At 40.6% G+C, this 17,806-nt stretch overlaps 1 protein-coding gene across 3 annotated transcripts in view; it reads left to right on the top strand.

Moving 5' to 3' along the window:
* Positions 1–11,158, top strand: part of LOC126203471 (fatty acid-binding protein, muscle-like) — an 89,558-nt gene extending 78,400 nt beyond the window's left edge. For all 3 annotated transcript variants that reach the window (XM_049937787.1, XM_049937788.1, XM_049937789.1), the window contains exon 3: positions 10,245–11,158. In XM_049937787.1, the coding sequence (XP_049793744.1) occupies positions 10,245–10,301 (57 nt within the window). In that variant the 3' untranslated portion in view covers positions 10,302–11,158. The remainder of the gene's footprint in view (positions 1–10,244) is intronic.
* The last annotated feature ends 6,648 nt before the right edge of the window (positions 11,159–17,806 follow it).

Here is a 17,806-nt window from a genome sequence, read left to right as displayed (position 1 = left end):
CTGAGGAATGAAATAAATAGGAAGTGCAGGGAAGCTAAGACGAAATGGCTGCAGGAAAAATGTGAAGATATCGAAAAAGATATGATTGTCGGAAGGACAATCTCAGCATACAGGAAAGCCAAAACAACCTTTGGTGACATTAAAAGCAACGGTGGTAACATTAAGAGTGCAACGGGAATTCCACTGTTAAATGCAGAGGAGAGAGCAGATAGGTGGAAAGAATAAGCCTCCATGAGGGTGAAGATTTGTCTGATGTGATAGAAGAAGAAAAAGGAGTCGATTTAGAAGAGATAGGGGATCCAGTATTAGAATCGGAATTTAAAAGAACTTTGGAGGACTTACGGTCAAATAAAGCAGAAAGGATAGATAACATTCCATCAGAATTTCTAAAATCACTGGGGGAAATGGCAACAAAACGACTATTCACGTTGGTGTGTAGAATATATGAGTCTGGCGACATACCATCTGACTTTCGGAAAAGCATCATCCACACAATTCCGAAGACGGCAAGAGCTGACAAGTGCGAGAATTATCGCACAATCAGCTTAACAGCTCATGCATCGAAGCTACTTACAATAATAATATACAGAAGAATGGAAAAGAAAATTGAGAATGCACTAGGTGACGATCAGTTTGGCTTTAGGAAAAGTAAAGGGACGAGAGGGGCAATTCTGACGTTACGGCTAATAATGGAAGCAAGGCTAAAGAAAAATCAAGACACTTTCATACGCGACCTGGAAAAAGCGTTCGACAATATAAAATGGTGCAAGCTGTTCGAGATTCTGAAAAAAGTAGGGGTAAGCTGGGAGAGACGTGTCATATACAATATGTACAACAACCAAGAGGGAATAATAAGAGTGGACGATCAAGAACGAAGTGCTCGTATTAAGAAGGGTGTAAGACAAGGCTGTAGCCTTTCGCCCCACTCTTCAATCTGTACATCGAGGAAGCAATGATGGAAATAAAAGAGTGGAATTAAAATACAAGGTGAAAGGATATCAATGATACGATTCAATGATGACATTGCTATCCTGAGTGAAAGTGAAGAAGAATTAAATGATCTGCTGAACGGAATGAACAGTCTAATGAGTACACAGTATGGTTTGAGAGTAAATCGGAGAAAGACGAAGGTAATGAGAAATAGTAGAAATGAGAACAGTGAGAAACTTAACATCAGGATTGATGGTCACGAAGTCAGTGAAGTTAAGGAATTCTGCTACCTAGGCAGTAAAATAACCTATGACGGACAGAGCAAGGAGGACATCAAAAGCGGACTCGCTATGGCAAAAAAGGCATTTCTGGCCAAGAGAAGTCTATTAATATAAAATACTGGCCTTAATTTGAGGAAGAAATTTCTGAGGATGTACGTCTGGAGTACAGCATTGTATGGTAGTGAAACATGGACTGTGGGAAAACCGGAACAGAAGAGAATCGAAGCATTTGAGATGTGGTGCTATAGACGAATGTTGAAAATTAGGTGGGCTGATAAGGTAAGGAATGAGGAGGTTCTACGCAGAATCGGAGAGGAAAGGAATATGTGGAAAACACTGATAAGGAGAAGGGACAGGATGGTAGGTTATCTGCTAAGACATGAGGGGATGACTTCCATGGTACTAGAGGGAGCTGTAGAGGGCAAAAACTGTAGAGGAAGACAGAGAGTGGAATACGTCAAGCAAATAATTGAGGATGTAGGTTGCAAGCGCTACTCTGAGATGAAGAGGTTAGCACAGGAAAGGAATTCGTGGAGGGCCGCATCCAACCAGTCAGTAGACTGATGACAAAAAAAAAAAAAAAAATTGTCCACAGCGTAGCCCTATACGGAAGTGGAAGATGGAAACTATGCATTCCAGAAGGGAGCTGAAGCTTTTGAACTGGGCTGTTACTGAAAAATACTGAAAGTTATATGTGTACTTCCGATAACCGATGAAGAAATGCTGAATTGAATCATGGAGACAATAAATTAGAAGCAAACTTAATCAGAATAAGGGATAGCTTAACAGAAGACATCGTGAGGCATCAAGCGTTAGTTACTTTGATAATGAAGGGAAATATGGATGATCGAAATTGTAAAGGGAGATCAAAGTTTGACTAGAATTAGCACATTCATGTGGTTCTATGTTGCAGTAGCTATGCAGCGAAGAAGGGACTTGCACAGGACAGACTAGCGGGGTATTTGAAGACCACAGCAAAGACTACAAAACTGAAATCGTAAAACTCATGTTGCTTTTGCAGACCTGCTTGTCTCTTACACAGCGACTGACTGATCTTTAGTGTTTCCTCGGTAAATTTTAGAAAGGTGATTTTTCCTGTGTTGTGGACTGGCAAGGCAGCCAATCCAATATGACAGGAAGCCGAAAGGCACGCGTTTAAGCTCACGCAGGCTGGCGTGAGGTCTGGAACAGGACAAGGTCTTGAGACTAGCAAAAAAGGTACGTTGCTTCTGGAATACTTAACTTTAATCCATAATTGGTGAACATCGCTCTTGACGGTACATGTATTACAATCAATAGTAACTGGTAATGGCGCCTTGCTAGGTCGTAACAAATGACGTAGCTGAAAGCTATGCTAACTATCGTCTCGGCAAATGAGAGCGTATTTGTCAGTGAACCATCGCTAGCAAAGTCGGCTGTACAACTGGGGCGAGTGCTAGGAAGTCTCTCTAGACCTGCCGTGTGGCGGCGCTCGGTCTGCAATCACAAATAGTGGCGACACCCGGGTCCGACGTATACTAACGGACCGCGGCCGATTTAAAGGCTACTACCTAGCAAGTGTGGTGTCTGGCGGTGACACCACATTCTTCCCCCGAAAATCGGCGTACGGTGGTGTTATAAGGCTTCCGCCCGCCGTGGGGAGGACCCCATGTTGACGTATGTGACGAGGTGGGGAGCCTAACAACAGGCGAGGCTGTGCCACCCGCACCCTGCCATTCGGTCCGAGGGGAGCTAGGAAACTCCTGAAAACCTACTCCAGGGTGCACGCCAACATGCGGTGTATGCGCCCGTAGAGAGACAGGAGGGGCCGATGGGTCGACCTCCATTGGGTCGGGGCACCCGACGGGCGAAGACGACATATGGTCCGCAGCTGGCAAGAGTTCCATGGCGGAGGACAACGGGTCACGGGAAGCGATCGGCGGCGCGTGACCAAGGGAGCCGCCCGGCGGTTGCAGCGAAGCGTCCACTGCGGGCGTCGCCGGCGGGAGAACAGGCGGCGGGGGCGGCGGCGGCGCGTCGCCATGAGGCAAAATGGAAGGCAGCGTCGGTAACACCTGGGGCTGAGGCGAGCCAGTAGATGGGTCCCCAGGGCGCTGACCGGACGGCACCGTCGCTGAAAGCAGACGGGGAGCGGCAGAACCCGTGCGCCGACAGAGGAGCAGCTGATTGAGATGCCGACGCACCTCACCAGAGGCCCCCAAAACCAAATACATCGCGCGGCCGAGGCAGCGAAGAATGCGCCCTGCGAGCCAACGCTGTGAACCTCGATAGTTGCGGTAGTAGAGAACGTCGCCTGGAGCAAAAGCAGGTGTCTGCCGTGCACAGGAACCTGATGCGGCGGATGTAGCAAAGACATCAAGGTTCGATGAGGACGACCGTGGAGCAACTCAGCCGGCGAGCGACCATCTCGGGGCTGAGAGCGATACGAGGACAAAAAGAGCAATAACGCGTCCTCCCGAGACTGCGACTCTTCAACATCTGTGACTTGAAAGTCCGGACCAATGGTTCAGCGGCACCGTTTGACTGTGGCGAGAACGGCGCGGACGTCAGATGTTGAATACCATTGGCCTTGCAGAATGACTGAAATTCTGCGGACATGAATTGTGGGCCATTGTCGGAAACAATAGTCTGTGGAAGACCTTCAATGCAAAAGATAGCAGATAACGCTTGGATGGTGGCAGATGACGTCGTGGAAGACATCCGGACAACAAAAGGAAAATTACTGAATGAATCGACCAGAACCAACCATCGAGCATTCCAGAATGGACCAGCAAAATCGATGTGTAAGCGTTGCCAAGGGGAAGTGGCTGTTGGCCATGCAAAGAATTTCCGCGGTGGTGCGGATTGTTGTTCGGCACACGCCATGCAAGAGGAGCACATATTCGTAATCGCAGCATCCTGGTTTTGAGTTTTACCCTGTTGTTGAAAATGTTAAGTATCTTGCTTACTATTTAATTTCTTCATCCTCACATCGTCTCTTATTTTTCATGACCGATTATTTGTTAGTACTCCCCTCCAGTTCGGTTTCATTGCACAGAAAAAACGAACTGTGTGCAATTTCGGATCCGGGGAAGGTGTGTCCTCGGTCCTTATGCTCGGAGAAAAATGAAAAAAGGGCATAAAATCTTGATTTACTTTTAAACACAAAAAATATTGTACAGATGTAGCTGATTAACCAGTCACTTTATTATCTTCAACCTAATTATAAATATTGCTGTATTAACGTCGGGAATGTAAAATATTAAGCTACCGAGTGCTGCACCAGTGAGGAAAATACGTTGAGCAAATGAAATTTCATTTTAAAAATTCTTTTCCATTGATAAAATCACTTTTTATTCTCGGGGACGCTATGTGTTTGGTTACTAACTGAATCAGATACTGCTTTTGCTTATCTCTCTCTTCTTACATTTTTATTTATTTTCAAATAATTTACCATAGTTTACCACTTTCAATTTGGCAACTAATTGTCTTCATTTTCACTCTAATGCGAAGTGCGTGTCTTAAGGAACTAAGCACTCAACCGTCATATTTGATTAGAAACAAACTGTTCATTCCAATTATAGGTAATTTTTGAAATTTGATAGATTCATTCATCAAACCTTTAAATATTTGCATCTGACTGTCGTGCCTCATTTTCCAGTAATCCAAATATGATGCTTTGGCGTCAGATGGGGCACAGAATACACAAATATAAGGACTGCTGTCTGCCCTCTGACCCGCTCACCTCGCTCCACCCATTCTCTTCCTCTCCTTGCCTCATTGACTTTAAGTTATCCGACCAATGTAATCTCTGAAACGAGAAAGCCTTCAGTTAAGAAAACTTGAAGTAACCAACTTGTCTGCATTAAGTAATATACGAAACTTTATGCAGAAGTAATATTTTACGAAGAAAATGAATTGTTTTTTAAGGATTTGTAAGGCCCACTCTTTCCCTTTATCCTACTGCACCGAAATTTAACTTAGTTGATTGTTAAATGGGATGGAATCCAACTAGAGAATAAAACAAGAAAAATTATTAAAAAGTTTAAAAAGTGCAGTGTAAGGGCCACGTAACAAGTTCAATTCCTCTTCTCTTTTAAATATTTACTATTTTTCCCACACTCCTTCATCTTCTCCCCGAGTTGTTTTCCCCTTCCTTCCGTCCATGTTTTCCATGATTTGTTACTTTTTTGTACTTACAAAATCTTTTAAATTTAGTGTTTTGTTCTTAAAATTTTTCCCTATTATTTCCGAATCTTTGATATCGTTTGCTTCTAATAATCTTCTTATTTCTCTATTTCTCAGAATTGTTCACTTCATCCCTAAAATATTATTCATTTGTTTTTCATTTCCCCATATGAGTCATTATTCTGATATTTTATCTGCTATCAGTTCGTTCTCGGTTCGAAGTAGAGCTCACGTGTTTCATTTGCTGAGATAATGATACGGAGAATTACTCACGCTTCGTATCGTAATATGAAACATACTCTGTTGTCCGGCACGTAAGCTTTCACTACAGGTACGTGTTTTCTGATAAAGAAGTTAAGTGAACGTTGCTATTCACAAGTTGGGTGATAAAGTGAGTCACAGTCATTTCGCTTTCTAAAGTCAATTCGTGGGTCAATCACGTCCTCATTTCTTTTCTTGTGGTTGTCGAAATAGATTCTGTCCTCTATATAAACATCAGTAAGCTCATTATCATAGCAGTTGTCATCGATCTGTAGCTGAAGCTGCATATTCAGCAGACCAAGTACTCAATGACCGAATTTTACTGAAATCTAGGAGGCGAACTTCCCGTGCACTTTACTAATGTATGAGACCGCGAAAGAGAAATGACACAACCTCGTAAAGCTTTTCCCCCGTCGGCACCGTCGAACATTAATGCCTGCGGTAGCCATATTTATCCACTATCCTGTCCTGTAGCCAGAGAATTCTCACAGCATACACTGGAAATCACTGAAGACCTCAGTATTCCATTAGAGCGATATTGAAGTATCCAGATGAATAAGGAGAGTAACTGTGGCACAGTTTGTCACCAGCGCTACTTAAATTCCTTCTGGACTTGCGGAAAATCCAATGTCCATTATAACTTAATGTTGTAGTTGTTATTGATGTTGCGTATCTTCAACTTGAAGACTGGTTTGATGCAGGTCTCTATGATAGTCTATCTTGTAAAAGTTATTTCATCTCCGAATAATTACAAAATATGCTCACAATATTCATGCCTAACTTTTCCACTACATTTCTTACCCTCCACGCTTGCCTCCAGTGCTAAATTCACTATTATTTGATGACTCAGGATGTGTCCTATCAACAGATTCCATCACTTAATCAATGTTTTCCATAAATTTCTTTTACCCCAAAGGCTTTCAGTACCTCCTCATTACTTACTTGAATGTAGCCAGGTAATCTTCAGCACTCTTCTCTGGCACCACTTTTCAAATGTTTCTAGTCTGTTCTATATCGAACCTCTAATCGTCCACATTTCACTTCCGCACAAGCTACTCCCCAGATTAAAACTTTCGCAAGTGACCCCCTAACAATTAAACTTAAGTTAGGCGTTAACAAAGTCGTCTTTCTCAGAAATGCTTTTCTTAGTATTGCCTGTCGGCATTTTATATCCTCTATACTTCAGCTGTTAACTGTTATATTCCCGCCTGAATGGTGAAACACTTACAACAGTTTTAATGCATTATTTCTTAATTTAATTTCTTTAGCATGGTGTGATTTATTTGATTGTGTTATTTTACTCGTGTTTTATTCTTGTTGATATTCATTTCATAACCTCTTTTCAAGATTGTATTCGTTTCGCTCACCTTCCTTTCCTTTTACTGTCTCGGGCAGAATTACAATGTCATCAGCAAACCTCAAAGTTTATTGTATCTTCCTGAACTTTACAGACTGAAAAACATCAGAGAGAGACAACAAACCTGCCTCACACCCTGCTCAGCCACTGCTTCCCTTTCATGTCCTTCTACTGTTATAACAGTAGCCAGGTTTCAGTACAAATGTCAAATAATCTTTAGCACTCTGTATGTAATGTCTGCTTCATTCGGAATTCCAAAGAGAACAGGTCAGTAACAATGCAATGGGCTTTCTCTAAATCTATAAATGGTGTGGTCGTAGTTTTGCCTTTCTTCTGTCTATTTTCCAAGACAAGTCGAACGAACTGTATTGTATTCCCACACAACTTCGGAACATAAACTAATCTTTCGTGAGGTTGGCCTCTAGCAGTTATTCCATTCTTTTGTGAATAATTCGAGTCAACATTTCGGGAGTAGGCCTCACTAAAGTGATAGTTCGATAACACCCACACTTCTCAGCACCAGTCCTTTTGTAATTACAATTATTACATCTTCTTGAAATCTGAGTGTCTTTCGCCTGTCGCACATATCTTGGACACCCGGTATAATAGTTTTACCACTGTGTTTCTCTCAAGTTTCTCAATACTTCTGAGGGAATGTCGTCTACTCCAGGCGCCTTGTTTACGATTAGCTCGCTCAGTGTTCTGTCAGGTTCTCGTCTTCGTATTGTACCTCCCATCTCTTCTTCACCTACTTCATCTCCCTTTTCTGTAATATTACAGTATTTTCAAGTTCGCTTCGTACGTATAGCCCTACTACTGGGTATCTCCTCTAAGAGTCATCAGGCGCATTTTCTCTGGTGCTGAGGCATATATATTTAAAATGCAATTTGTGAAATGTGTAGGCGCAGTCGGCCCAAAGTAATACTGCTCATCACGTATTTCATAGGACGCTCGTTGTTGACAGAAGGCGTCGGTTTGTTTCCGGTTACAAACAAAATGACTTTCACAGCGGAACTTTACGGATCTATTCGATAGCGTGGTCCAAAATTAGTGTCGCGCGATATTCGTTTTGTCGGTATGAATTAGCAGGGACAGTGGAACACGTGAATGACCAGCACTCCAGCAGTGACACGACAGAGCTGCATGCTTGGCGGTAGAAGTCAGCGCGGACCAGGGCAGCGGTGTCGTTACTGGAGTACTGATTATTCTTCGTAATTTGCCATTCCTGTCAATACATATCGATAAAATGAATATATCGATAGACCAATCTGGTCCAGATATATCGAATGGACAGGTAAAATTCGGCTTTAAAAATAATTTTGTTTGTAACGGGAAGCAAACCGACGCTTTCCGTCGACACTGCGCGTCGCAGGAGAGACTTGATGAACACTAACTGTTTCGGCTGACTCCAGTTACACAATACAGTTCAAAATTGCTCATGCCTGCCAAAACACCAGAGAAAATTCACTGACGTCCCGTAGGGAACACACCCAGTATATATACCTTCTATCTCTCAGCCTTTCCATCTTTGCTCAATAATGGATTGTCATGTGATCTCTTAACACTTACACAAGTGCTTCTTTTCTGTCCCATGGTCTAAGTTTCCTAGTGTGGCATACATCTTTTTCCTATCCATTCACTGCATTTATCAGTAACCATTCCTGGTTCCACATTTTACATGTCTGTCAATTAAAAGAAAAAAAATGGATCCCCATTCGGCAGATTCGTCTGCCACTTCTTTATAATTTCTACTTCTTTCAATTAAGTTTAATGTTTCGCGATATCTAACGACTTCTACTGGAACTGGAACTGATTCTCTGCTGTATTCAGTATTTTATCTCACAAAGCTACTCATTTGCAGTCGGTTGTATTTGTTTCCCGTTTCCGTCAATCTCCATCTGATATTCCCTTTGAATCGCCCAACAACCTCTGGTTCTTTAAATTTATCCAGGCCCCTTCTCCTTAGTTTCTTGCCTTCCTGCAAATCTATTCAGTTTCAGTCTGCAGTTCATAACTAATAAAGCTTGGTCAGTGTCGACCTCAATCCTTGGAAACGATCTGAAGTTTAATATATTTGTTTGAAGTCAGTGTCTTTCAAATGTATAGTCAAGGTAAAACCTTCCGTTCTCTTCCACGTGTACAACCATCTATCAAGATTTTTAAACAAAATGTTGTCAATGATTAAACTATGTTCTATGCAAAATGCTGCTAGGTGGCTTCCAGTAGATTACTTTTTCACTTTCCGTTTCCCCCCCACTCATTTTCCTTCTCTATTTTTTTCTGCAATCAAATTCCAGTCTCTGATCACAATTAAATTTTTGTCTCCCGTAATTATATGAGTAATTTGTTTCAACACATCATATACTCTTTCAATCTCTTCACGATATGCAGAGATAGTTTGCATATAAACTTGTAGTGTTGTGACGTGTGTTGGCTTCGTGTATGTCTTGGCTAAGATTGTGCTTTCACTGTGTTGATAGTAGTGGGTAACTGACGTTGTTGTTCTCTTCTTCATTGTTAGACTTACTCTTGCATTATCCATATTTGAATCTTCTCAGTAAATGACAAAAGGAACATTGGTTCGGTCTTGTAAAGGAACGTTAGCAGATCCGAACTATTCTAGTGGATATCACGCACCGTCAAGTATCACGTGTCAAATGTGCTAGCTGTGCAGCGATTCGTCAATGCGGAATGGAAAACCACAAACGAGACGTTTGCAAAATAAAGGTAGCTTCAGCTGAAACGATTCCTAGCCAAACGAAGCACCATAATCTGGAAGTACATTTCTTACACATAAACGGGAGGGTAGGGGAGGGTATTTTATCACTGAGCATTAGTCCGCTATTAATCAAACTGGTTGGAGATGTTCATTATAAGACTGGTATCAATTAATTAAACTTTCAATACATTCGAAACTAATGTCCATCGTAATCATAGTATGAGGTGTAGCCACACAGGCACGAATACACTTTGGTATTCTTTACGGCGTGGAGGTAGACATCCTTCGAATATCATCTTGGGGAAGTTCTTCCCACATCTGATACACATGTGATAGGTGGTGCAGAGTTCTGGATTGAGGTTGACATAAAGTATGCGTTTCCTTATAGTGACAAGGCTAGAAGCAGTGATTATGTAGACATGTATTTACTATAAAGTCAAGAATTCATTTTTTACTGCTTTAGTTCCACTTTCCTACTTTTAACGTGACAGGCGTACAACTAATGGCTGATTTTCTATTTTTTTTTCAGACTCTCACCCTCAAGGATATCGTCGCAAGGCGAGAATACCTCGCTGTGAATAAGTGACATCCAGTTACTACAATCTCAAGAACCTCTTGAAATTGAATTTTCTTGAAGACATTTTAAGTTTTAAAAGCAGCAGACCTGAGTCCTCCAACACGGCTACTATGACGTGGCGTGGTGTGATTGGCTCACAAAGTCAGTGTGATCTGTGCAATGTGATTGCATCTCAACGTCTTTTGTTGTTATGTGTTACACTAAGAATGCTAATCGGCAAGTGAGGTGGTCTACTCGAAGATTAGTGCCTAAACGTCTGAAAGGAAGAACTGAACATTAATGAGCGGCGTACAGCTTCGGTCCTTCATCGACGGAGCTATCTTCGTTTATCCATTGTAATTCACTGTGCTCGACATCTGCAATGACACAGACGCGTACACAACTGTTTCACCTGAGAGCCAGAACAACTGATGCAACATAGACGCTAGACTAAAAATGTGCGTGATGTCGAATAGTCATCAAATAATAAGTACTCGATAATGTTAATCGAGTGTGAACGTTTAGTCTAACGTAAACTAAAAAAATTACAAGGACATTTGAACAAGGCTATAGGAGTGCAATAACATTATCATACTGTGTATACTCAGGCTCGCTGTGGTGAAAGTGGAACATGAACTATATAGGGCTGAATAATGCTACTACCTCTGGTTCCGACGGCTTTGAACAAGAGATGCAATCAAAGTAAACATCATCACTGAAACGAAATTAATTGAGTCAGAACGTACTACTATACGAAATTAAACTAGGTGAATTAGTTTACTACATGAGCTATCACAAACCAGTTGATAACTTCATTGAAAATACTCTCTGTAATGCGTGTTATTACAGTACGAATAGCATGCTTCTATGACACTTATTGACAATCACCAGTGTACTAACAGTCAGTAGAAATATTACTTTTGACTGACGTTAACTCGACTAATTACGTTGAAGAGTTCCTAGTCTATTAGCACAGATACTTCACCCAAGTGGATAAAATAAAGTTGCAAGTAAATTATTAAAACTGGAGTTCAACAACAGAAAATTTGATATTGTTAATTACGTTGTACGCTGTAACTACCATAAGTATTTTCTGCAAAGTTCCTTTAATGCATAGTATTTGTTACATTCAATATCTGTTAATGGAAATTAAACTGAATAATACTAAATTTCGTATCTTGGAAATTTCTTTTCGTGGAAGGCACTCTCTGGTTAACTTGTTCCTTATATCCTCGACAATCAATCCTATCCAGTTTTTAACTTAGTTGTAACGGTTATTACTTGTTTGATAGCTACGTATTTTTAATGTCTATTTGCATTTGTGTGTGATATGATTGGAATTTCGTCAAAAGCGCCTTAAATTTTCTATTTTTAACCTGTTTGATCCACAACTGTGTATCTAATAATTTTATCGGTTCAAGCTGTAATCTGCCGCGCTACACTAATGGCAAAGGTCATTTACGAATTCTACATTTGGGTTTCTATTTGAAAAAAGCAAACAACAGTATGTTAATATCACAACTATATTTTATCAGAATAAAGTATGTAGATATTGCAGTAACAGGCGCTATTGCTGTTAAATTATTTTATTTATTAAATGAATTATTTACCTTCGCCTCTGGGCAGTCTCCAGTCCCTAGCCACACAGATCGCATTTAAGAACGCTTTCGTAATGACTAAGAGTGCACGGCCAAGAACGAAGTGCTCGAATTAAGAAGGGATGTAGTCTTTCGCCCCTACTATTCAATCTGTACATCGAAGAAGGAATGATGGAAATAAAAGGTTCAAGGTTGGAATGATACTATTCGCTGATGACATTGTTACTCCCAGTGAAGGTGAAGACGGATTACATGATCTGCTGAATGAAATGTATAATGTAACGAGTACAGAATGTGGACTGAGAGTAAATCGAAGAAAGTCGAAAGTAATGAGAAGTAGCAGATATGAGGACAGAGAGAAACTTAACATAAGGATTGGCGGTCACGAAGTAGATGAAGTTAAGGAATGCTGATACCTAGGCAAAAAAATAACAAATGATGGACGAGCAATGAGGACATCAAAAACAGACTAGCACTGGCAAAGAGGGCATTCCTGACCAAGAAAGGTCTACTAGTGTTAAACAATGGCTTTAATTTGAGGAAGGAATTTCTGAGAGTGTACGTCTGGAGTACAGCATTGTATGGTAGCGAAACATGGACTGTGGGAAAAGCGGAACAGAAGAGAATCGAAGCATTTGAGATGTGGTGCTACAGATGAATGTTGAAAATTAGATGAACTGATAGGTAAGGAATGAGAAGGCTCTGCGAAGAATCGGAGGGGAAAGAAGTATGTAGAAAACACTGACAAGGAGAAGGGACAGGATGATAGGACGTCTGTTAAGACATCAGGGAGTGACTTCCATGGTACTAGAAGAATCTGTAGAGGCAAGAATTGTAGAGGAAGACAAAAACTGGAATACATCCAGCTAATAATTGAGGACAGGTTGCAAGTGATACTCTGAGATGAAGAGGTTGGCACAGGAGCTGAATTCGTTGCCAGCCGCATAAAAACAGTCAGGAGTAATGACTCTCCCCCCCCCCCCCCCACCACCACCCCCACCCCCACCGCCCACCGCTCACCCGACAATAAAAAAGGAACTGCAAACAGCAAAGATGTTCAAGACGAATTGGATACTGTAAATTGAGGTTTACAAGAATGGTGTGAGACAAACAGGTAAAGGTAACATTGTCGAAATATATTTCTACTTTAAATTAAGTACATATGTGAGACAAAAAGATGTATCAATGTAATGCAGGACTTACAACAAAGAAGGAGCTTAATTTTTTGTTTTGTTTTGGGGCTTCTGTCCGCACTAGTCCTTCCAGGCTAGTCAACGTGGGACTTGAAACCGGAGCCAGAGGTTCTGGGTTCAATTTTAGATCCAGCACATAATTTGGCGTAATGTTTCAAAACAGCACACATCTTCCAGCAATGGGCCATACAACAAATTATAAAATGAAGAAAATTAAGATTAAACTACAGGGCATAGGAAGAAGAACATACATAAAATTTACAAAATTAAAAGCTATTATAAATATATTGAACAGTGTTTCATTTGAAGGTCGGTTTTAAACCGTGAACTACTTATGGAAGGTGAGAAACAACAATTCAAATTAATATTCAAGTTCCCCTTTATTAACTTTAAAAGAAAGTAACGAGCTACTTTGAGAATGAGTTTTTAGATCTGCTACGCAATGTGCATTGACCTGGAACTTCTTCGCACATTAAAACTGTGTCCCGGAGTGGGACCTGAACCTGGGATCTCTTCGTTCCGCGGGCAAGTGTCTTGCAGACACAGCTTTCCAAGTAGGACTTTTAATACACCTCTGCAGCTTCCTGTCTGTCAGAGTGAAAAATTCGTTCTGGAAATATTAGCCTAACCTCTGACTGAGCTATTTCTGCGCAATATCTTTTCTACCGAGAGTTTTAGTCGCGCAAGGTATGCAGGAGAACTTCTGTGTTTGTAAAGTATGAGATGAAGTGAGGAAGTGTAGCTGTGATGTCCAGTGCTGAGTCGAGCCTGGGTAGCTGAAAGATTTAGAAAGAAGTAGGAAATGGGCTAGTTCTAAGCAAGACATGTATCTAAAGGGACAGCCCAATATCATCAACACGGGAATGAATATTCCTGCGCTAGAACAGAGAAACGTGTTGAAAGTGGTCTGCCCAACGAGTGCACTAGAGTGGCAACAAACGTTTTGAGACGAGTGCTGGTTCCATGTGCAGCATCACGATACATGTAATACGTGTCGATTCAGGGACAACGAACAGTAGGAGGCTGCGTTTACCATCATTCAGGTCAACTAGCTGTCGTGAAGGCATAGGCTGCCACTGGGCACACAGCAGTCTCTCCACTGGTTCACAAAGCCTGTAATATGGAACAGCTGTTTCATTTCTGGCACATTAGGGTGTGCACTATCTTAGAGATCTCCTTGGCGTTATCTTTCAACTAGATAAAACAGAAACGCGTTCTACCCTTCCTGTCTTGACCTATGTCGGTAAACACAGTGTTTTAAATGGCTGAAATGGCTGAAATGGCTATGAGTACTATGGGACTTAACTTCTGAGGTCATCAGTCCCCTAGAACTACTTAAAGCTAACTAACCTAAGGACATCACACACATTCATGCTCGAGGCAGGATTCGAACCTGCGACCGTAGCAGTCGCACTGTTTTTGACTGTAGCGCCTAGAACCGCTCGGCCACTCCGGCCGGCCCACACGGTGTATTAGTTCCCCACGGAAGCCACTGCACTGTTACGAAAAATAAGCCCTATTCTTCTTGCCAACATTTCTTTCCTTGTCAGTACAAAATTTTCTTTTATTTAAGTTCAGTCTTGTGTGAAACGTCACCTGACTTACAGATATTGAAGCTATTCCATGTTCTTTTACATGGTTGTCTGTACGGATATTCACTTATATAGGATCAATAATACCAGATTTTACTTCCAAGCTAGGCAAACAATTTATCTATTATTTACATTTACAACATGTGATTCAGCTGCTTCTACCAATGGAGTTTATTCAAACTGCAACGTATTTAAAAACTACACACGATTTTCACATTTTCTCACTCAGCACGGGCAAACTATCAATCCTACAGAAAAATGGACAGGAAATTTTCGTAGGAAATTTAATGTTGTGAAATATTATACTGGGATACGTTTTCCTGGGAAATCACAGTTTCTTAGTTATTGAAGAAAAACGGGATGGTAGTGCGTTTAAGATCACTTTTATATGTTTTTCTTGAATAGCTCTAAAACCACGACCTTTAGCGAAATCGTATACCAGTACAAAATTTAACTACATTATATTTCCTTCAAAAAGATCTGTTCTTTATTTTGTATGACTAATAGTTCGCATGTAGCGCTCTAGAAAATATGAGAATTTCCTGCGTGGTATTAGAAGGCGTTGTGAGTTGCATAAAATGTGTAGCTAGGGGTAGTACAATATGAGAATGCAAATTTTACGTACTCACTGTAAACAGTGGATGCGAAATGCTTCATACCACTGTATCTATTAGGCTACAAACCTGTTTACTGTGTACTCTCGTCCAGTGGTCTCATCGATTAGTAGCAATTATTATTCTTTCCATGTTCAGGTCCATTACATTTCGTTATGGCTTTACGTCGTGACTGATGACCTCAGAAGTTAAGTCCCATAGTGCTCAGAGCCATTTGAACTTCACGTCGCCAGTATGGCTAGCAACGTGCTTTGTAAACAATTTCGAAACATATATCATCTACGTTAAATACATGTGACTTAAGTAACGATGTATACTACAGTATTACATGACAGAATGAAACTGGCAAATAAAAACAATTACGCCTCGACTTCCTGCATGTTTATCCAAAACTCTGTAGACAGCACTAACTGCACAGTACTGCTTCTGTATACTGACACAGGTAGTTATCGTACATGTGATTACAGTGTTGCCAGATTGCCAATCGTTAACGTCCATTCACAGCCGGAAATATGCGTAGGACGAAATTTTTTGACAGTCATTTTTGTATTGTTAGTAGGTGAGGAATCGCGCTGTGAATTCCGCATCAGCGAATTTTTCTCCACAATGTATATTCTCAGATGCTTAGACTCCAATATTGTGCTACAAAGACAAATTATCACTTGTAATGTATATAATTTCCTATTCCAGTAAGTGATTATGTTTCGTAACATCAGAAAACTTGATGCTTCCTTGTAAACGACAAGATTGTTATATCGCTGCTCTTCTTCTAATTAAAGTCAAATATCTGAAATACAGGCCAGTCAAAGAATAAAAATTAGGTGGAAAAATTTATGTATTCGCAAATTTTTGGACTGTTATTAGAGGGTGTGTAATGAATAATATATTAAAAATAATGTTGAAGGTAACTTTTTTAAGTTTTTCTGTACTATGTCAAAACCGCAGTTTCTTGCGAAAATGATTACCATAGAAAATTAAAGTACATTAAATTTTCTACAAAAAAGGTCCTATAATCTCTTCTCTGTTATAGTTTCTACGTAGCAGAGTATGGAAAAATCGCAAAGTATTAAAAATAGTGTTGTAAGATTATAAAATTAATATGCATTGTTAAAAAATAACGTGTGCTAAGAACAAATATTAAATGCTTGTAAGACATCAAAGTACAGTAGAGCCATAAAAGAAATTACTCGTCTTACAAGGGTGGGGGTGGACGTTAGAAGCATGAGAGAAGATAGGTCGCCAGATTGTGACCATGCATTACCCTCCCCCATTTGTTGTTATTGAGGTCTTCAGTCTTGAGACTGGTTTGATGCAGCTCTCCATGCTACCCTACCCTGTGCAAGTTTCTTCATCTCCCAGTACCTACTGCAACCTACATTCTTCTGAATCTGCTTAGTGTATTCATCTCTTGGTCTCCCTCTACGATTTTTACCCTCCACGCTGCCCTCCAATGCTAAATTTGTGATCCCTTGATGCCTCAGAACATGTCCTACCAACCGGTCCCTTCTTCTCGTCAAGTTGTGCCACAAACTCCTCTTCTCCCCAATTCTATTCAATACCTCCTCATTAGTTATGTGATCTACCCATCAAATCTTCAGCATTCTTCTGTAGCACCACATTTCGAAAGCTTCTATTCTCTTCTTGTCTAAGATATTTATCTTCCCTGTTTCACTTCCATACATGGCTACACCCCATACAAATACTTTCAGAAACGACTTCCTGACATTTAAATCTATACTCGATGTTAACAAATTTCTCTTGTTCAGAAAGGCTTTCCTTGCCATTGCCAGTCTACATTTTATATCTTCTCTACTTCGACCATCATGAGTTATTTTGCTCCCCAAATAGCAAAACTCCTTTACTACTTTAAGTGTCTCATTTCCTATTCTAATTCCCTCAGCATCACGTAACTTAATTCGATTACATTCCATTATCCTCGTTTTGCTTTTGTTGAAGTTCACCTTATACTCTCCTTTCAAGACACTGTCCATTCCGTCAAATGCTCTTCCAAGTCCTTTGCTGTCTCTGACAGAATTACGATGTCATCGGCGAACCTCAAAGTTTTTAATTTCTTCTCCATGGATTTTAATACCTACTCTGAATTTTTCTTTTGTTTCCTTTACTGCTTGCTCAATATACGGGTTGAATAACATTGGGAGAGGCTACACCCCTGTCTCACTCCCTTCCCAACCACTGCTTCCCTTTCATGCCCCCCGACTCTTATAACTGTCATCTGGTTTCTGTACAAATTGTAAATAGCCTTTCGCTCCCTGTATTTTACCCCTGCCACCTTTAGAATTTGAAAGAGAGTATTCCAGTCAACATTGTCAAAAGCTTTCTCTAAGTCTACAATAGGTTTGTTTATAAATAAATAAATCTTCTGCTACCAGTCACGATTTTTCTTTGTTTTACTATTCGCACGACGCGTTTCGAGAAATAATTCTCATTTTCAAGTGCGTTTTTTTAATGTGTGTTAAGCCATTTCTTTTGATGTTGTCAGTGTGTGTGAGTCTGCTTCATTTTGTTGACTTTTACTGT

The sequence above is a fragment of the Schistocerca nitens genome, chromosome 9, assembly GCF_023898315.1.
Source record: "Schistocerca nitens isolate TAMUIC-IGC-003100 chromosome 9, iqSchNite1.1, whole genome shotgun sequence".
NCBI lineage: Eukaryota > Metazoa > Arthropoda > Insecta > Orthoptera > Acrididae > Schistocerca > Schistocerca nitens.
Note: the sequence above shows the minus strand (reverse complement) of the source record. Positions and strands in the feature narration are given on the sequence as shown.